The 19,637-nt window shown below is 40.6% G+C and overlaps 1 protein-coding gene across 1 annotated transcript; it reads left to right on the top strand.

Moving 5' to 3' along the window:
- The first annotated feature begins 11,517 nt into the window (after positions 1–11,517).
- Positions 11,518–19,044, top strand: LOC128610351 (Fc receptor-like protein 5). Its single transcript, XM_053629610.1, has 6 exons — positions 11,518–11,553; positions 16,353–16,388; positions 16,530–16,778; positions 16,911–17,183; positions 18,049–18,156; positions 18,252–19,044. Exons 1-6 carry the CDS (start codon positions 11,523–11,525, stop codon positions 18,308–18,310), a joined length of 756 nt encoding a protein of 251 aa, XP_053485585.1. The 5' UTR covers positions 11,518–11,522; the 3' UTR covers positions 18,311–19,044.
- Positions 19,045–19,637: the final 593 nt, after the last annotated feature.

The following is a 19,637-nucleotide window of genomic DNA, read 5'->3' as shown; positions in this document are numbered from 1 at the left end:
TTAATTTGTGTGTTTGTTTTTTTTGTTTGTTTGTTTGTTTTTTTTTTGGTTGGTTGTTTGTTGTTTTTTTTTCTTTGGAAATGCTAATGGTTAATGACCACAAACACCATTAACTTAGGTGAATAAAAGGCAATAATCAGCAATATGCGTTCACACAAATGACTTTATTTGAAGGTTTCATTGATACAACATGACACTGACACATGCACTACGCCATTGCTTGATGACGTTAAAGGAACCGATGAACCGGTTCATTGAAACAAACCGTCGGAAAGAACCGGTTCGCGGAAATGAATCGGACTTTCCATCAGCCCCCGCGTGTAGGGTAGCGGCCTGCTTATAAAGCTGAAGCCCCGCCCATTCGGCATGAACCGTTATAAAGAATAAATATCAGGTAAGTATGAACACAACAACCTCACACATAAAGATAAGTATACATCATCATAAACATATACATATAAACATATAATATGATCATAATACGAACATACACACATATTAACCACCTTCCTTATGTACATTTCAATAAAAGTCCCCCTTTTCCCCCAGACACATAAACACTGGTGCAGAAATAGGACCGGAGTTTATCTCCTCCCTCTTGCTGTAGTCTCGGCGGACTGGACCCGGAAGACGGACGCGGACAATCTACAGCACAAACAAAGACAGACTATACAAATATACAGATACGTAAATAAAGATGTTCTGTTTTAAACTTATCTGGTGTGTGAAGTGTGATTATTGGGGATGTGGATCAGCAGGGAGAAGTAATATGTGATAAAAACCTGTGTGTGTGTGTGTGTGTGTGTGTGTGAAATGGAGCTGTAGCGCAGACCCACGTGTGCAGTCTGTTTCAGTGTTTCCCAACTGGTGTACCATCTGATGAGAGCAGGGTGCCGTGTAGAAATCCTTCAAACATTTCTAAAATGCTAAATTGTGTAGCTATAAAATATTTAATAGCCGATATATGATCAATATCTGATGTCTGAAATAATAACACAGACACAGAAATAATGACAGACACACATGCATAACAATAATAATAAAAAATGATATATAAACAATAATAATTCCCTCCCTCTCTGACCTGTCAGCAGCACGTCAACATCAGTCTATGTGTTTTTATATCCTAATAATTAGCGTGTGACGATGCGTGTGTAGTGCAAAAGAATATGGACAGATTTCTTAAAAGAAAAGCTCCAGATGCTTCTGGACCATCAACTTCATCCTCATGGAGCTAAAGCCTTGTTTATATTTCCGCCTGACTCCGCAGCGCGAGCCTCCACTGACTGCGCGCGCAAATCCCCAAACGCACGAGGCGTTTATACTTGATTATATACTTGATTGACTATACTACGCGCTCGCTGTTGTAATATTCTTTTAAACGAAAGGGGGCGACTCTGAGTAATCGTCCTATAAACCAACAGGAAGTAGCTGAGAGAAGAAGTAAATGGCGCACTTATATAGTGCTTTTATCCAAAGCGCTTTACACTATGTCTCATTCACACACACACGGTAGCAGAGCTGCCGTGCAAGGCGCTAACTTGCCATCGGGAGCAACTTGGGGTTCAGTGTCTTGCCCAAGTGGGCCGGGAATCAAACCGCCAACCCTACGAGTAGTGGACAACCCGCTCTACCAACTGAGCCACAGCCGCCCCTTTAAAGAAGTAGCTTGTCGGAACAACCATAGCAACGCTTACAAACATGGCATCTCGCGTGGAGTTGCTGAATGCTGAGGAGGAATTGTTGTTTGTGTTGTTGATGTTTGTTTTCAGTAAACTTCACTAAAACCCACAGTGTGAAAAAAGAGCAAAGAATCATACAAGAATCATATAAAACCCAGTAAACCTCGAGATTATCACTTATCACATTACAACAAAAAATATAGCTATAAATATGAGAACATGTATAAAACTAAATTGAACAACGTAATTTTTAAAAATTCATTTCATTAAGATTTTTATTAAACATGGACCTTTACTTTCATTAAATAGACTTATTATGTATTGTATTATTTTGTAAATGTTAGCAATTACTGTAGATATCAGCAAAAAGTGGGAGCTTCCTGCAAATGTAATTTCTCATATTTACAAAATCAGGTGATTATTATGTTCACCCATCAGTGTAAATGTCTCTTTATTTATAGAGACTAGGGATGTCACGATACCAAAAATCTAGTAGTCGGTACCGATACCACCAAAAGTACACAATACTCGATACCAAAGTCGATACCACGCTGTGGTATTAAATAAATAAATAAATAAATAAACAATTAAAAATAAAATTAAAAACTACTGGAGGACATCCTTCTCTGGCTAATACCGGCAAAGAGAGAGAGAGAGGTTTTAGTTATCAAACACTTTCTGACAATGACTAATAAAACAGTGCTAAGTGCTAATATCAAGTGCTAAGGTGCACTCCTAAACGTGCGTGCACACACACACACACACACACACACACACACACACCTTATACACTGAATGCAAGCATTAGTTTAAATTCACTGATACGGTGGCAGGCCAAAAAGATTTATTAAAACCATGAACATGAACATTAGTGCTACATTATTCAATATATTTCTGCACAAGTGCCATCTTGGTCTCGCCAACACATTTTCTTTTATTTATTTTTTTCCTTGTATGTTGCGGCCCGACCTAGACCAGGTTCGTAACAGAATTGGGGGCTCATCCTGTGCTTATCTGATCTAACAGAATTGGGGGCTCATCTTGTGCTTGTCCGGTGTGTATCTTGGCATACCTGAATTGTGCTTTCCCTCGTTTCGTCCTGTTTCTTGTTTCGTCCTGTTTCTCTTTCAGCACGTTTGTCTGGCGGTTTTGTCTTTGTAGTTGGGGGTGTGTGTGTTAAGGTTAGAAGAGATGGCTACTAAATTTAACTTGGATCAGTTTACCATTTGTCCCACGTTAGAGCAGTTTGAGCGATACCGTAAGGATGATCCGTTGCTGCGTGCGGACTTTTACGGCATATCGGTTGCACGGAGCGCCACTAAACGAGACATCAAAAGGCTGCTATACGAGGAGCTGGTGAAACAGCAAGTCATGCTTGAGCCTACCGAGGCGGGTGTTGCATCTCCGGTCAGTGGTTCCGAGGATCTGGCTGCAGCGGAGGTGGGAGTCAAGCCCGAGGAACCGACACGCATAGATCCCGTGGTAGTAGACTCTCCATTAGAGGAACCCATGCTCGCGCTGCAGCTAAAGAGACTTGACCTTGAGTTGAGTCGGCAGCAGTATCAAGCTCAGCTACTGCAGTTCCAAACACTGGCGCTGGAAACTAAGAAGGAGATAAAGCTGAAGGAGTTGGAGTTAGAGTTGGCGCTGTGAAACAGGCCAGCTCCCGGTTCACTTGCGTCTCCTGCATCTGTGTCTCCTGCACCTGTGCTTCCTGTACCTGTTCATCAGTCATCGCCTGTGCAAGAGCGTGGCACCTCGTCTGTAAGTCCTGCTGGTTTTGATGTTAGTAAACACATTGCGTTAGTTCCTATGTTTAGGGAAAGTGAGGTGGACACCTATTTCCCTGTGTTTGAGCGCATTGCTGCCACTCTGCAGTGGCCTAGAAATATCTGGCTTTATTGCTACAGTGCAAGTTTGTGGGAAAAGCCCAAGAGGTATGTTCTGCTCTAACGTTGGAACAAAGTTTGGATTATGAAACAATTAAATCAGCTGTGTTACGAGCATATGAACTTGTCCCCGAAGCTTATCGGCAGAAATTTCGAAAGCATGCCAAAACCGCCAGCCAAACATATGTTGAGTTCGTGCGTGACAAGTCTGCGTTATTTGATAAGTGGTACGTTGCAAATAAGGTTGTTAGTTTAGATCAGTTAAAAGAATTGATCCTGCTTGAAGAATTTAAGACTTGTATTTTGGATAAAATTGTCGTTTATTTGAATGAGCAAAAAGTCTCTTCGCTCGCCAATGCTGCCGTTTTGGCTGATGAGTTTGTTCTCACGCATAAAACTTTCTCTCTCCCCCCCCCCCGCGGCGTGATATTTCTGATCGCAGCTACTGCTCCAAAACTCCTGTGAGCGCACCTAAAAGTGCTAGTGAGTCCCATGAATGTTGTTACTGTCGCGAATCTGGTCACCTCATTGCTGCTCGTCCCGTTTTAATGCGCAAAAATCGACGGAAAGCACAAAACAGTCCTAAGATTGTGGGGTTAGTGCATGTACAGGGACAACACTGTGACAGTTTGCATTCATTTTTTTCAGTTGATTCTGCATCGAACCTTTTATTCTGGATGGTGTAGTTTCACTCTCTGATACCGATTCGGACGGTAAAACACTGCGTATTCTGAGAGATACGGGAGCAGCTCAATCCTTTATGCTGGAAGGCGTTCTTCCTTTGTCTGAGTACTCTAGCTGTGGTGCAGATATTCTTGTTCAGGGTATTGAACTTGGTGTAGTGAAGGCCCCATTGCATATGGTTTATCTTCGTTCTGAGGTTGTGTCTGGCTTCGTTAAGGTTGCAGTTCGACCTCAGTTGCCAGTTAAGGGAGTTTCGTTTATTTTGGGTAACGATTTAACCGGTGGAAAGGTTTTCCATTTACCTGTGGTAACAGACGCTCCTGTGTTGCAGGAGAGTGATGAGCTTTTACGTGAGTTTCCCTCTGTCTTCAGTTCCTGTGTCGTGACACGTGCCCAAGATCGTAAAATGAAAGGCGCTGTCGATATTTCAGACTCTTTTATGTGTAGTGATGACTCCTTGTTTGAAAACCAAGATTTGTGTTCTAGTCCTGGGGTTCTTACTGAATCAAAAACTTCTTCAGTATTGGAAGAAGAGTGTGGTAAATGGGGTGTTGGTCGAGAACAGCTTGTGGCTGCCCAGAAAACGGATAGTTCGCTCTCTCACTGTATTGCTGCTGCTGTAGATAAGGCACAGTTACCTTATTGTTCTACAGCGTATTTCTTTGATGGGGATGTATTACTGCGTAAGTGGGTACCCCGAACTCTGAGTATGATTGGAGGTCAGTTTTTCATGTTGTGCTTCCAAAACCATACCGAACCCAGGTGTTGAGTATTGCCCATGATCATGATCTCGCTGGTCAACTTGGTGTGAGGAAGACATATGACCGTGTGTTAAAGCATTTTTTTTGGCCTGCTATGAGGTCAGAGGTTGCCAGGTATTGCCGCTCCTGTCATGTGTGTCAAGTTGCAGGGAAACCAAATCAGGTCGTTCTCCCTGCTCCACTTCAACCAATACCTCTTATGGGAGAACCTTTTGAAAGAATTTTAATAGATTGTGTAGGTCCCCTTCCTCAAACCAAGTCTGGTAATTCATATCTACTAACTTTGATGTGTGCTGCTACTAGGTTCCCTGAAGCAATACCCCTGCGTAGCACAAAGTCACGTACTGTCATCAGAGGTCTTGTTAAGTTTTGTACCACTTTGGTTTGCCAAAATACATCCAGTCAGACCAGGGTTCAAATTTTATGTCTGCTCTGTTCAGGAAGGTTATGACACAACTGAACGTGCGTCATCAGGTCTCAAGTGCTTATCACCCAGAGTCCCGGGGTGCATTAGAACACTTCCGCCAAACGTTGAAGTCTATGCTTAGGACCTACTGTTTAGGTCAGGGAAAAGAGTGGGATGAAGGGATTCCCCTGTTATTATTTGCTATCCGTGATGTTGTACAAGAGTCACTTGGTTTCAGTCCTGCTGAGTTAGTTTTTGGGCACTCTGTTCAAGGACCTTTAAAGGTTTTACAGGAAGAGTTCCTGTCTCCAAATCTGGTGAAAACCCCAACTAGGAATGTCCTTGATTATGTTAGTTCCTTTCGTGAGCGCCTACATACTGCTTTTGAGTTAGCCAAAAGTTCTCTGACATCCTCTCAGGCCTGTATGAAGGCTCGTTTTGACAAAAAGGCTGTCGTTTGTACATTCCAAGCAGGTGACAAAGTTTTGGTTTTACTGCCATTACCTGGCTCTGCTCTCCAGGCTAGGTTCTCAGGTCCTTATGTTATTGAGTCTAACTTGAGTGATACAGACTATGTTGTGAAAACCCCTGACCGGAAACGAAAGTCTCGTGTGTGCCATGTGAATATGCTAAAGCCTTATATCTCTCGTGCTACCATGGATGTTGGCTCTTCAGTTCCGGTTGTCACAGCTGCTGCCTCTATGAGCGTGCCACCTTCTGAGTATTCTCCTGAGGTGGATGGTCTCAGTTTAGGTAGGGCTTGTTTTCCCTGTGCTCAGTTGCCAAACTCTGAATGGCTGGAAAATATCCAGTCTAAACTTGTGCACTTGTCAGAGCCAGCCCAGGGTGATTTAATAAGTCTTTTACACCAATACCCATCACTGTTTTCTGATACCCCTTCTCGTACTACTGTCCTCAGACATGACAGTGATGTTGGTGATAATGCGCCAGTTAAACAAAATGCTTATAGGGTTAATCCCACAAAACGTGCAATTATGATAGAAGAAACAAACTACTTGCTTGAAAATGGTCTTGCTGTGCCTAGCTGTAGTCCCTGGTGCTCGCCCTGCCTGCTAGTTCAAAAGCCTGACAAAACCTATAGGTTCTGCACCGATTATAGAAAAGTCAATGCTTTAACTAAAGCGGACTCCTTTCCCCTCCCAAGAATGGAAGATTGTGTTGACCGAATCGGAAAAGCAAAGTTTGTCACAAAACTGGACCTTCTAAAGGGTTACTGGCAAGTTCCACTCACCCCACATGCATCTGAGGTTTCTGCTTTCGCTACACCAGATAGGTTCCTCCAGTATACGGTAATGGCTTTTGGTCTGAAAAATGCTCCAGCTACATTTCAGCGGCTAATGGCACAGGTATTGGGAGATGTAGAGAACTGTGAAGCTACCTCGACAATGTGGTCGTTTTTACAGACACCCGGGATAGTCATATTTCGGTGTTAGCCCGTGTGTTTGCTCGTCTCCAGACAGCCTCTCTTACTCTTAATCTCACAAAATGTGAGTTTGGTCATGCCACTGTAACCTACCTCGGTAAACAAGTTGGACATGGTACTGTTCGCCCACTGGATGCTAAAGTTAAGTCCATTGCCACTTTTCCTGCAACTAAGACAAAAAGAGAACTTCGACGGTTTCTTGGGATGGCTGGGTACTATAGGAGTTTTTGTAAGAATTTTTCAGATGTTGTGTTCCCTCTCACAAATCTCTTCTAGCTGTGAGTCTGCTGTGAGTCTGCTTTTGAGTCTGTTAAGATGTTGTTGTGTAGTGCACCTGCTCTTTCTGCTCCGTCTTTTGTGCAGCCCTTCAAACTTGAAGTAGACGCCAGTGGTACGGGTGCCGGTGCTGTCTTGATTCAGGAAGATGCTCAGGGCATAGATCACCCAGTTAGCTTCTTTTCTCACAAGTTTAACCATCATCAGTTGAACTACAGCACTATTGAGAAGGAGGCCCTTGCCCTTTTGCTTGTGCTCCAGCACTTTGAAGTATATATTGGTTCTAGCCCTGACCCTGTTACTGTTTTTACAGATCACAACCCTCTAGTGTTTTTACACCGTATGTCAAACAGCAACCAACGGCTCATGCGGTGGTCCTTGATTGTCCAAGGTTTTAACATAATCATTCAGCATAAGAAAGGGTCTGAAAATGTTGTCGCTGACTCACTATCTCGGTGTTATCTTAATGACAGTTGTGAATCTGACGTTCACTCTTAAGGCGGGGGGGGTTACGTTATTCAATATATTTCTGTTTGCTTATGTGCCATTTGTGTGTCGGTGGTGGGCTGGGTTTTCTTTTGTCTCCTCCCTCTTCTCTAGACCCCGCCTACTGCATGCGTCACGTTCCAGCTTGCTACTGGACGATCACGTCTTGTTCCCGCCTGCTCTAGCCTGGTGCGATGGGATTGGTTGTCGGCACGCTTCCGGAAGTGTACTTAAGCCCCGTCAGTCTTCATCCCAGGGCAGATCATTGCCATTTGTGTTGTGTGCAGAGACAAGTGCATTTCGCCTGTGTATGACCTTATGCCTGTTTTGACTTTGTTTATGCTCTGTCCCATTACAATTCATGTGATACCCTTATATATATATATATATATATATATATATATATGCTTTGTAGGAAGTCGGCGCCATTTTTGACATTAGGCTACATTTAGCTGACAGGACACGGGCTGAATGGCGATGCATGGAGGCCCATTAGGAGGTAGTTTATAACACTGCAACGCGTTAGCATCGTTAACAAATAACTGGCTATCGCTAACATTACATGGAGCATAACGTTAGCTGGTTTCACGGCACAATGCCAGCTGCCTCAAACAAACATAATATAGGACCGTCTTTCAGGTGCTTCGCCAAATTCCAGGTGTTTCCTCACTTTGTTTGAAATGAACGATAGCATCGGTTGCACAGTGGCAACCGACGCTACCTTTCCTCTCTTTTCCTCTCAACGAGTCGGGGCAGAGATAAAATTGTCACCGTTTTCTGTAGTTTTTCCTGTGTGCTTGTAGGTGTTCTTCTTCTTCACCACTTGTGGACCGACTAAAACACTTGCGCGTATTTGCTGCCCCCTTCAGTTCCGGAAGAATTACAGCCTCAGTACTTTCATTAACAACAGTACCGATGCTACTTCAGAAAAACAAGTACCATCACGTTTTAACAATGTTGGTACCGACTCGGTACCAAAGTATCGGTTCTTGTGACATCCCTAATAGAGACAAAAGAAAGTTATTCCTGTTATTACAGAATGATCACTCTGTAGGTTCACCCATCAGTGTAAAGGTCTCTGTGTATAAAGACAAAAGAATGAGGTTTAATCACTGTGTCTGAAGGTGTAGTGACTGTGTTTATTTGTGAAGATACTGATGAATGAAAACATGGTACAATCCCAAAAAAACTTTCAGCTTTGGCTTTATTCTTTCAACAGTATGTACAAAGCAAATAGAAATCACTATTTTTAAAAACCTTTCCATTAATTTTTTGCCATCTGGCTCTCTCTGTGGTCCCACATTGATGGATCATAGACAAGCCTGTACGATTGTACCTTTCGGCAGATCCGGCAAGTTACAAAAAATGCCGTGCAAACCTCAAACTCAACATGCTTGACCACACACTCCCTAACAACATAATTTTTGCTTCGCGCTGTTGCGGACGCATCGAGTATAAACCAGGCTTAACGCTGTCTAGCATTAGTGTTTGTGTAGGGTGCCACAAATTTTTAAAAATATTCAAAGAGTGCCTTGACTGAAAAAAGCTGGGAAACGCTGATCTAGAGAATGACTAAACTACTGCCTGTGTGATATTGAATGAAAACCTGACTGCCTCTGCCAGAAAGCTTAAAATGGGCCGTGGTTGGATCTTCCAGCAGGACAGTGATCCAAAACATACATCAAAAAATAAACCTGTGGGGTGAACTGAAGAGGAGCGTCCACCAGCGTTTGAAGGATCTGGAGAGATTCTGTATGGAGGAATGGTCTCAGATCCCTTTCCATGTATACTCCAAACTCATCAGGCATTATAAGAGCAGGAGCAGAGGTGGCTTGATGTTTAAGGCTCTGGGTTACTGATTGGAAGTTCAAGGGTTCAAGCCTGACAAGCTGTCACTGTTGGCCCCTTGAGCAAGGCCCTTAACCCTCTCTGCTGTATCATGTCTGATCCCAGCTTCCTAACATGCTGGGATGTGTGGGGAAAAAAATATTTTCACTGTGCTGTAATGTATATGTGACTCATTAAGACTCAGAGCTGTTATCTTGGTAAAGGGAGGTAGCACACAGCTCAGATGTGCAGACTCTAATCTATGAATGTTAAAGTTCCTGTAAATGGCAGCAGTGATGCAGTTTAAGACCTGTAAACAAACCAAATTCCAACTTCTCAGTTTCACAAGAGCTGTAAAACGCAAAAACATTGCAAATCTTTATAGTCTTAATCTCGTACAACTCTCCCTGAATGCACAGTGTCAGCACATCATTAACTTACTGCTAGAGAAAAATATGATGGTTTTAATTACATAAAAACCGCTGTATGCTCCCGTCATACATAATAATCTGTTCTCTCTGTCTGTTGAGCTGTAAATGCACTCCTTTTGCCTGATATGATACCAGTACCTGATCCTAACACACCTACTGCGGTGGCTCCTCTCACGCTCAGACCTGCCTGACTGCTGTTGATGTTATACGATTGCTCTGCTCCTCCTGCTGCTTCAGCTTTCTGCATTATGACTCACTTCCTGCTGCTGTGGATAATCTCACCTGTATACCCTGAAGATGTGCACTTCCCCTACACAGTTTATGTTCACAGCTCACCTTCCTGATTCATTATGTAGTCTTATCTGAAAACTGTACACATCCACATATTATCTCACGTCAGTCATTTCAGATCTGATTTACATTAAAAATAACCATTCATATCTAGTAATGAATGTTGTGATTAATTGACATTATTACACAAAGAGTTTATTTGTTCTTATTTGTTCGTCAGCAAATATGTGATATTAAATGATTTTAATGATTACACATTTTAAATGATTAGCAGTTAAGACATGAAACATTATTGTGGTTTGGTTTATATTCTAGTTGAGCTGTGTGAGACACGAGGAAATGTGGTCATTCACATTCTCAGTAATGCCAAAATTAAAACAGCCACACCTGCATGTTCTCATTCTAGTTTCTGTGGTAAACACTAACAGCACTCAGTGAGCTCAAGGTCCTGGTTCACTATGGTCATTAAAAATCCCAGGACACTTCTTGTAAGGAGTAGGGGTGTAACCCTGGTGTCCTGGTGAAATTCCCTCATTGGCCCTTATCTATCATGGCCCCCTAATAATCTCCATCTCTGAATTGGCTACATCACTCTCCTCTCCTCTCACCAATGGATGGTGTGTAGTGGGTGCTCTGGAGCATCATACACACTGGTGGTGGTTGAGAAGACCCCCCCCCCCCCATTCAATGTAAAGTGCTTGGAGTGCCTAGAAAAGCACTATATTGATCTAAGGAATTATTATTATTATTATTATTATTATTATTATTATTATTATTAACCAAATATAATGGATGAAAATACGTACAGATTTATTGGAAAAATTAAGTCTTAGAATCCCTTTCACTGATCACATCTAGGTTGTACATTTAAGAACCCCATTTTGTGACTAGCAGAAGCCCTGCCTCCCAGCTTCATAGCAGGTTCTGACATCATGTCCAGTGAACTTTTCTGATCTTTATGGAATGCATCAAACCCAAAACGTGAAGTAAATCTGACAGAATAGAAAAGTTTCTTGATGTAGGAAAGACCTCATTCTTTTAAAAGAGTTAGCTTGCTTACTCAATCAAACAAGATAGAAAGCTTTCCAGAAAGGTCCACTGGATGCCTTGTTGAGATCACTCATGAACCTGAGTGAAGAAGCACAGGAACTGTACAAGTTCAGAAGTTGAATAAAGTTATGTTCTGCAAATTGTTGTTATAATTTCTGGGTTCACATGAAAAGAGCACATCAACTTTGACCAGAACGGAAGACTTTCTCTCTTTCTCTCTGTGGGTAAGAACACAGGAAGTGTAGTGGCTTTAACACAGTCTACTGATCAGTCAGTCCTTCATCAGTGTGACAAGATGGAGCTCCATCCACTCCGTGTGATGATCTGTGAGTAAATGTTTTCTTTGTGTCTTCATTAGAGTGAGTGGTGGCTTAAAACAATATGTTCAGATGAAGTCTAATGTCCTGTGTGATGAGGGTAATATGTGATTAGAACATTTTCGTATGATTCTCTGATATGATTGTTGGATCAGTGTACATCCATATCAGTTGTGTGAGTTAGTTCATTTGAGTTGAGCCCTTGTGAGAATTTTTATTATTGTTTGGTTACTGAGGTTAAGGTAAGGATTACATTTATATAGAGAATAGTATTAATTAGTTACATTAATAATGATATCAGTGGGAGTGTACAGTACAGTCCCCTCTGAAACTATTGGAACGGCAAGGCCTATTCATTTGTTTCTGCTGTACACCAAAGACATTTGGTTTTGCGATCAAAAGAGTTTAGGATTTCAGCTTTTATTTCCTAGTATCTACCAACTGGGTGGTCTGAAAGAAATGTGCTATGTTCTATGTTGTTTAACACGTCTACATATAAATACCAGGAAACAGAAGCTGAAATTCTAACCTCTCTTCTCCTTTTCATCTTTTGATCTCAAACCCAAATGTCTTCAGTCTGCAGCAATAACACTAACTTGGCCTGCTGTTCCAATGGTGTAGGAGGGGACTAAATATTTTTTATTTTCAGCCTAGTTTATGTGGATTGCTGTTAATTGGGTGTGTCCTCACTGCATCCTGTAGTGTAATGGCATTAGATTAGATATACTACGTACTGGATGTTCTAACCTTAACACTAACCCTAACAATAACCATAGATGGATAACAGTGACATACTGTGTCTGCCGTTTCTGATTCTTATAAGGTATGAAAGGAAGAATACATGATCAGAGTGTTATGTTGTTACTTTTAAATAAATAAATAAAAGATAGTGTTGATAAGTTGTGTGTGAGCGTGTTTGTGTGGTAAGAACTGCGGCTGCATCCAAAAAGGCATACTGTGACAGGTCTACTGCATTAGATTCAGTACCTGCTGCATTAGATTCAATACCTACTGCATTAATTTCAGTACCTATTGGATTAGATTCAGCACCTGCTACATTCGATTCAGTACCTACTGCTGGGTCATTGATACAGTACAGTACTGATCAGTAGTAAGTGATAAGCATGAATACAAACGGGGCATACTACTTGGCGCCGATTCTGACAGCTCTTCCACACCAGTCTTGTTGCATTATGGCAGAGGTTCTCAACCTTTTGTAACTAAAGCCTCCCCCCCAAGAATCCCATATCTATATATCATATATATAGGGGTCTGAAAAGTCGATAAGTTGGCAACACTGGTCTGCAGTGACAGCTAGATAAAAGGCAGCTAAACTCCACCTCTCCCCAGAAAAAAGAAAATACAGAGGGAGAGAAAACACTGAGTTTTTCATTTATGCACAATATATTTGAAAAGCAATAAAATACACAGAGTACACAATTGATACCCTGTCTGTGTTTTTTTCACGCCTCCCCAGTGGAGCCCCTGGTTGAGAACCACTGCATTATGGGATAGCACAGTGTCCAGTGGTATTATTTTTGGTGTACTACCATAGGCTGAATATCCCTACTACCCTACTACACAGTAGGTGAAAAGCAGTACACCAGAGTAGTAGCATGTCAGAATTCTCAGTATTCATAAAACAGTAGGCGAGAAATACCCGGATGACCTTCTGATTCTGCAGTATGGATCCAGTGGACACTGTGGATACTGCAATATCCCATAATGTAACGGAACTGGCACGGAAGAGCTGTCTGCACCAACATGTCGGATGTAGTATGTCCAGGTTGTATTCGTACTACACACATATACTGATCAGTACACACTGTATCAACGAGCTGTAGGTACTGAATCTAATGCAGTACGTACTGTCATGGTATGCGACAGGGCCGTTTCTAGACATAGGTGAACCAGGCGGTCCTTAGGGCGACACCAGCTTGGAGGCGCCGATGAGCGCCCCAACGCCCTCGCCACCACCCGACTGACCCACCCACAAGAAAGAGTACCTGGCCTGGGCATTCGGGGCTATAGTCCCAAAGATTTTTTCTTTAGCCCCAAATAATTCAGTACTGAATAATTCACCTAGTGAGCAGTTTGTCAACATGTAACTGAACATCAGTAAAATACTGAAGTGTTGTAATTTTATCTTCAGTAAATGGAGGTGAGACCAATCAGACAAGGTTTACAGGAAAATATGTGGAAATACTTGTGTCTTATTTGCTGACAGATCTCAAATCTGCCAAACACCATCTCACACAGTCAGTGTGAGGGGAAAAATGGATATACACTGATTTTTATTCATTTTTAACCAGTAAAGTCGCTGAAACTGAAACACTAACATCCTCTGACGTGTAAATGTCTATATGAGTTCCAGTTTACGTGAATATGATATGAGCAGAACACAAGGACATATAATGTACTCTGCATGGCTCTGTAGCAGCTAAACCCATACAATGATAGCTTAGTTAGCTTAGCTTGACACCAAACTAGCCTAGTCTCGTGTTAGAGAGCCAAATGGTTTTATATTTTATGGTCTGGTAGTCCTGCAAACAATGATAAAACCTAAGGCAAGTTTTATGATAAATCCAACTTTTATCAGAACAAGTCTTACATTGACAGGTAAATTACTACAGCGTCTGTTAAAAAAAATAGGCTACTAGCTGAGCTGAGAACGTTGAGCTGAAGAACTGGAGAACTTTACCTCAAGTTTTACTACCTGTACCACTGAGGTGGGAATTGTGATTCATATCAAGTAGGTCCATCAGCAAGGTTTGTACAAACAGATTATGAAAGTTTACTCATTCACTTTGAGTAGTTTTCAATTCTCATTCATGAAATTATGGGGACATTAAGAAAACATCATGGGAGCATTAAGAGAACATTAGGGGAACGTTCTGCAAACCTATAAACATCTTTCTATTTCCATAAAGAAAACTTTAATGGCTAACAAAAACAAACCTTAAAAATATATGTTCTGGGAACCAAAAATTGTTAGCTGGGTATACCTGATATAATATAATCACCTGATTTTACCCCTTTCCATGCATATACTGCCCCCCAGTGGTGATAGCCTCAAAATACATGCATTACGCATACACTTACAGGTGCATGTAAAAAAAAAAAAAAAAAAATATGTAATAATGTGGAAAAATATTTTTTTTCCATTTTTTGCCATACATTTAACATGAATATTCTGGATTCATTACACATAAAGTGACATATTTCAAGCCCTTTTTTTTCAATGATTTTGGTTTACAGCTCATGGAAATCAAAAATCTCAAAATTAGAAAAATAATTTATAATGCAGAAATGTCGACCTGAGAATAGCTATAATCAGATAATTAACTCAAAACACCTGCAAAAGTTTCCTGAGCCTTTAATCTCTCAGTCTGGTTCAGTACACACATCCACAATCATGGGAAGATGAAAGTAAATTTTGCATTTCATTTGGAAATCAAGGTCCCAGAGTCTGGAGGAAGAGTGGAGAGGCCACTGTGTCCAGTGTAAAGTCCAGTGTGAAATTTGCACAGTCAGTGATGATTTGGGGTGCCATGTCATCTGCTGGTGTTGGTCCACTGTGTTTTCTCAAGTCGAGAGTCAATGCAGCTTCTACCAGGAGATTTTAGAGAACTTCATGCTTCCATCTGCTGATGAACTTCATGGAGATGCTGAGTTTCTTTTTCCAGCAGGACTTGGCACCTGCCCACAGTGCCAGAACTACTAGTAACTGTTACTAGTAGCCGCTATCAAAGTAACCTGGGCTTCCAGAACACCTCAGCAGTGCCTCAGGCTGATTGCCTCCATGCCAAGCCACATTGATGCAGTAATTCTTGCTAAAGGATTAAAGCCCTGACCGAGTATTGAGTGCATAAATTAACATACTTTTCACAAGGTCGACATTACTATATTATAAATTCTTTATTCTAATATTCTGAGATACTGGATTTTTGATTTCTGTAAGCCGTAATCATTGAGATTAAAAGAAAAAAGGCTTGAAATATTTCACTTTATGTGTAATGAATCTAGAAAATATGAAAGTACCACTTTTGGGATTAAATTAAGGGGAAAAAAAAGAACTTTTCCACAATATTCAAAATTTTTAGCTGCACTTGTATATACAATGGTTCCTACACACTGACCCCATAATTGTTGGTGTGCAACTACAATCCCTTAAATTACCAAAGGAGCCGGAATATGTATGTGTGTATATCTACTTTAGGGATCAGTCCTCAGTGTCTTCTATAAACAGGCAGATTTTAATCACAGTTAGGTCCAGTAATCCTGTTTTAGTTTTGAGTTGTACAGATCGTACTAGACTGGCACCCTGTCCAGAGTGTACCCCGCCTTGTGCCAGATGCTCCCTGGGATAGGCTCCACTTTTCCCCGTGACCCTGAACATCCTAACCTGAATGTGTTCATTATCCTGTATGTGCTACTGAGATTTGGTTTTTCCTCATATATGACACATACTGCAGGCTGTATGTATTACACCACAGCTTTAGTGCACAGGAGCACCTTTCTCATGTGAGACACAGAGAAAGAAGTGTGTAATCCAGCTTCAGATTAGCAGATGTGGATCAGATTAAACATGAGACAGTAATGAGCAGCATAGTGACCTGAGTGAAAATAGCTTTTTCTAAACTCCATTCATTATTGAAACAGGTCGATATATTGCATTTCTTATAGCTGAAGTGAAACTAAATATAGATTATTTTGTTGCAGTATATGTCATTGTTCTCATTTGTCTTCTTAAAGAAAAGAAACAAGTCAGCGTTACATCATATTCTCTGTTCCTCTTCCCTTTTTAGTGCTTATTTCACTTATCCGAGTCGGACAAGCTCAAGGTGATTTATACATATTTTATTGCCTATGTTGTGTACATGTTGGATTTGTATTAAGGTGGAGAAGATGGTTTGTACATTGTCATGCAGAATTTAAGTTATTTACATTGACAGTGTGTGTTTGCTTTTTGACTTTTTCACCAGAGATTAAACCAGTTCTGTCTGTGGAGCCGAATTTACCACAAATATTCAGAGGAGAGACGGTTACACTCACATGTAGGATTTCAGGAGGAAATGGACCGTACCACTGGTACAAAGATGATGTTAATGTTCACAGATCTGCTGAAAATTACTACACTATAAAAGTAGGTCAGAGTCACAAATACAGATGTTACGGGTCTATTGATGGACGGTCAGCGGCATGGAGTAATGAAGTGACTCTCTCAGTGATAGGTACATGTCTGATCTTACACTCCTGTAACATGCACTGATACACATAATCATTACAAAACACACTGATTAAATATCAGATGGTCAGAGAAGGGTGTGTTTGACTGATTTGATGTATTTGTTGTAACTGTACAGAGAGACCAAAAGCCGTTCTGACTCTGCAGCCTGATGGACAGATATTCAGTGGACAGGAAGTCACTTTCACATGTGAAATACGAGGACATGCAGACACTGAGTGGATGTACAACTGGTATAAAGATGGTGTCCAAATATTGTTCTACACTAAGAGTAGGCAATATTCATTCACTGCTGTAGAGTCTCTCAGCGCTAAATACACCTGCAGCGGACAGAGAAGAAGCGACCCTCAGACCTCAGAGACCAGCAACACTGTTACACTCACTGTGTCAGGTGTGTGTGTGTGTGTGTGTGTGTGTGTGTGTGTGTGTGTGTGTGTTAATCTCTTCCTCACACCAATATTTATTAACTTCAGCATCACATCACTACATGCAGTGTGGATTAAGTTCACAAGATTTCTTTAAAATGTCACAGATCCGGAAAAAAAAACATTTCGGTACTTATCCTGTGTCTAGTAATGATTAATGGTGTAGTTGTACATTCACTGTGTTCAACATTCATAATAGTGAACACACTTATGAAGATGAATTCATTAAGAGTGTGTATTTATGCACCACTCATAAAGTACATTTTGAAAAAATGAAAAACCTTTTAAAGTTCAGTGTGTTTGTTCAATTATTAACCATTTATTTTGTTCATAATTATAGTCATAGAGCTGCACAATATGCATACAAAGTGTGATACGCAGTAAAGATGTTGGACTTTGAGATGATGATGTGAAATGCAGTCGATGAAGACTAACGATGTGATTTTTATTTATTTGCTGACTCAATGTGCTGCAAAATGCTGAACATGAAAATGTCCCAGGTTTATCCAATAATAAATAATACTAATGGCAAAATATCTAATTTAAACCAAGATTATTATTACTGCATTAAGTGTTAAATAAAATAATAAAATGCATTCCGCTGGTTCAAATATTTTCAATTGAAGGATGTTTTAAATAACAGTCAAACATAATGCAGTTCATTTTGTCTTCACACTTTTTCTTGAATAAGAGAACAATGTACTTCACATTAAATCTACTCTCACAAAAACTAAATTACTTTGATAAATACCATAAAATATTTTGACAGATATTATTATGATTATATAATTATTTTATTATCCATGGTATTTTGCCCTCCTGTTCTATCAGATGGAAAAGCTCCACTGTCGGTACTGAAGCTCCTCAGCAGTGCAGTAGCGGCCTCTCCGTATGTGCTGGTGACCATCATTCTGGCAGTGAAGTGTTACAGAGCTCGAAGTAAGACCTCACAGTGTTCTTCATTAGCCATAAAATTAAACCCTAACATTTAATAAGAGGCTGATTTGAAGTGTTCATGATTGTGTATTTTACAGCTGACCCTGACGAGGACAACAGACCGTACAGAGTGATAGAAGCTGAAGCATCTGTCTGAGTCTCAGGTTTTCACATTATTTTTCATCATCTAGCTTTTATATAACAGCAGCTCCCCGTGCAACAGAGAACACTGCATTCAGCCCATGGAGCTGTAACGTGATGAACGAACGACTCTGACCCGAAGACTCGAGAGCTGAACTAATCATTTCTTTTTCCGGGGAACAGACGTGAGAAATGCGACGCGACAAAAGAAAGAACGACTCGGATCGGGAGGTGAGGTGAACTAACAGACTGTATAGCCTGAAGACCTAATGCTAAGCTATTAATTAATCATTTCTGTTTCTCATAATATGGCCTTGGCTGCAATAGCCTATATTTTATTTTTTATTCCAAATGTGATCGTTTGTGCAAGTACTAGATGTGTTGGTGAATTTAACATGTAACATTTTAATTATATTCTGCTGAAATGAAAGAAATGACTTGAAAAAAGATTTGTTCATTTTGCTGAAGGAGATTCAAAGATCCGAGTCAGTAAAATGGTCCGAACTTCCCATCACTACTGCTCACTGCAGAGCCAAATAGATGGAGCTGGACGTCTAGCTCCACCTCTCTTGATCTAGTCTAGTAATCTATGGATGTAGTCTAGTTCCACCTCTATGGCTCATTTCGCCACCTACTGGCTGTTAACGTCAATGCAAGCCCTTCTTTAGATCAAACTTATCTAATTGGAAAAAAATGTTGATTGTTAATGCACAAAGGTTCGGTCAAAGTAACCATGAGACTTGCATGGAATTGGAGATGCTGGCATAGCTAATATTGCCTTACCTTTCTTTAACATTTTTCATGATTTCATGATTTTTCTGCACTGTTTCTGTGACAAACTGCATGACTAGACTACTTTCTTTTTCCCCACTGTATTAAGGCTATGTAAGCTATTTGTGAATTTATCTCAGTCATATGTGATTCATTAATGTAATAAAGTGTGCTCCTAATATGCTCTTTGCTTTTAAACATTTGAACCGAGTTGCCCTTGCAGGTGTGATTAAATAAATAAATAAATAAATAAATAAATAAGATCACATTTCTGCTTGTTTTATCTCTTTTGTTGCTTTTGAATGTACACTTAGGGTCTCCACCTCAAGAAAGAAAATTGAATGCATGTACAACAGTGTCATTGGGAATATAATTTAGATGGAATATGTGAATATAATTTTGGATGGACTCAGTCCACATGTAATTGTCTTCATCAAATGGTAATAAGCAACATGTCTTGTAGTCTGAACCCAGCCACATGTCACACTAAAGAACAAAACAAGAGGACACGTGTGCTCTGAGACTGGCAGAAAGGCAACTAACTCCATGAACATTTGGTAGTAGACTGGGAG

This window comes from Ictalurus furcatus, chromosome 7, assembly GCF_023375685.1.
Source record: "Ictalurus furcatus strain D&B chromosome 7, Billie_1.0, whole genome shotgun sequence".
In the NCBI taxonomy this organism is placed as follows: domain Eukaryota; kingdom Metazoa; phylum Chordata; class Actinopteri; order Siluriformes; family Ictaluridae; genus Ictalurus; species Ictalurus furcatus.
The sequence above is the reverse complement of the archived record's forward strand: the minus strand, read 5'-3'. Positions and strand labels throughout refer to the sequence as shown.

Excerpts from the sequence above, each read along its gene's own strand:
- LOC128610351 (XM_053629610.1), top strand. The coding sequence starts at position 11,523 with ATGGAGCTCCATCCACTCCGTGTGATGATCT. Across the intron at positions 11,554-16,352 it reads TCCACTCCGTGTGATGATCT|TGCTTATTTCACTTATCCGA; the intron begins GTGAGTAAATGT and ends TTCCCTTTTTAG. Across the intron at positions 18,157-18,251 it reads GAAGTGTTACAGAGCTCGAA|CTGACCCTGACGAGGACAAC; the intron begins GTAAGACCTCAC and ends TGTATTTTACAG.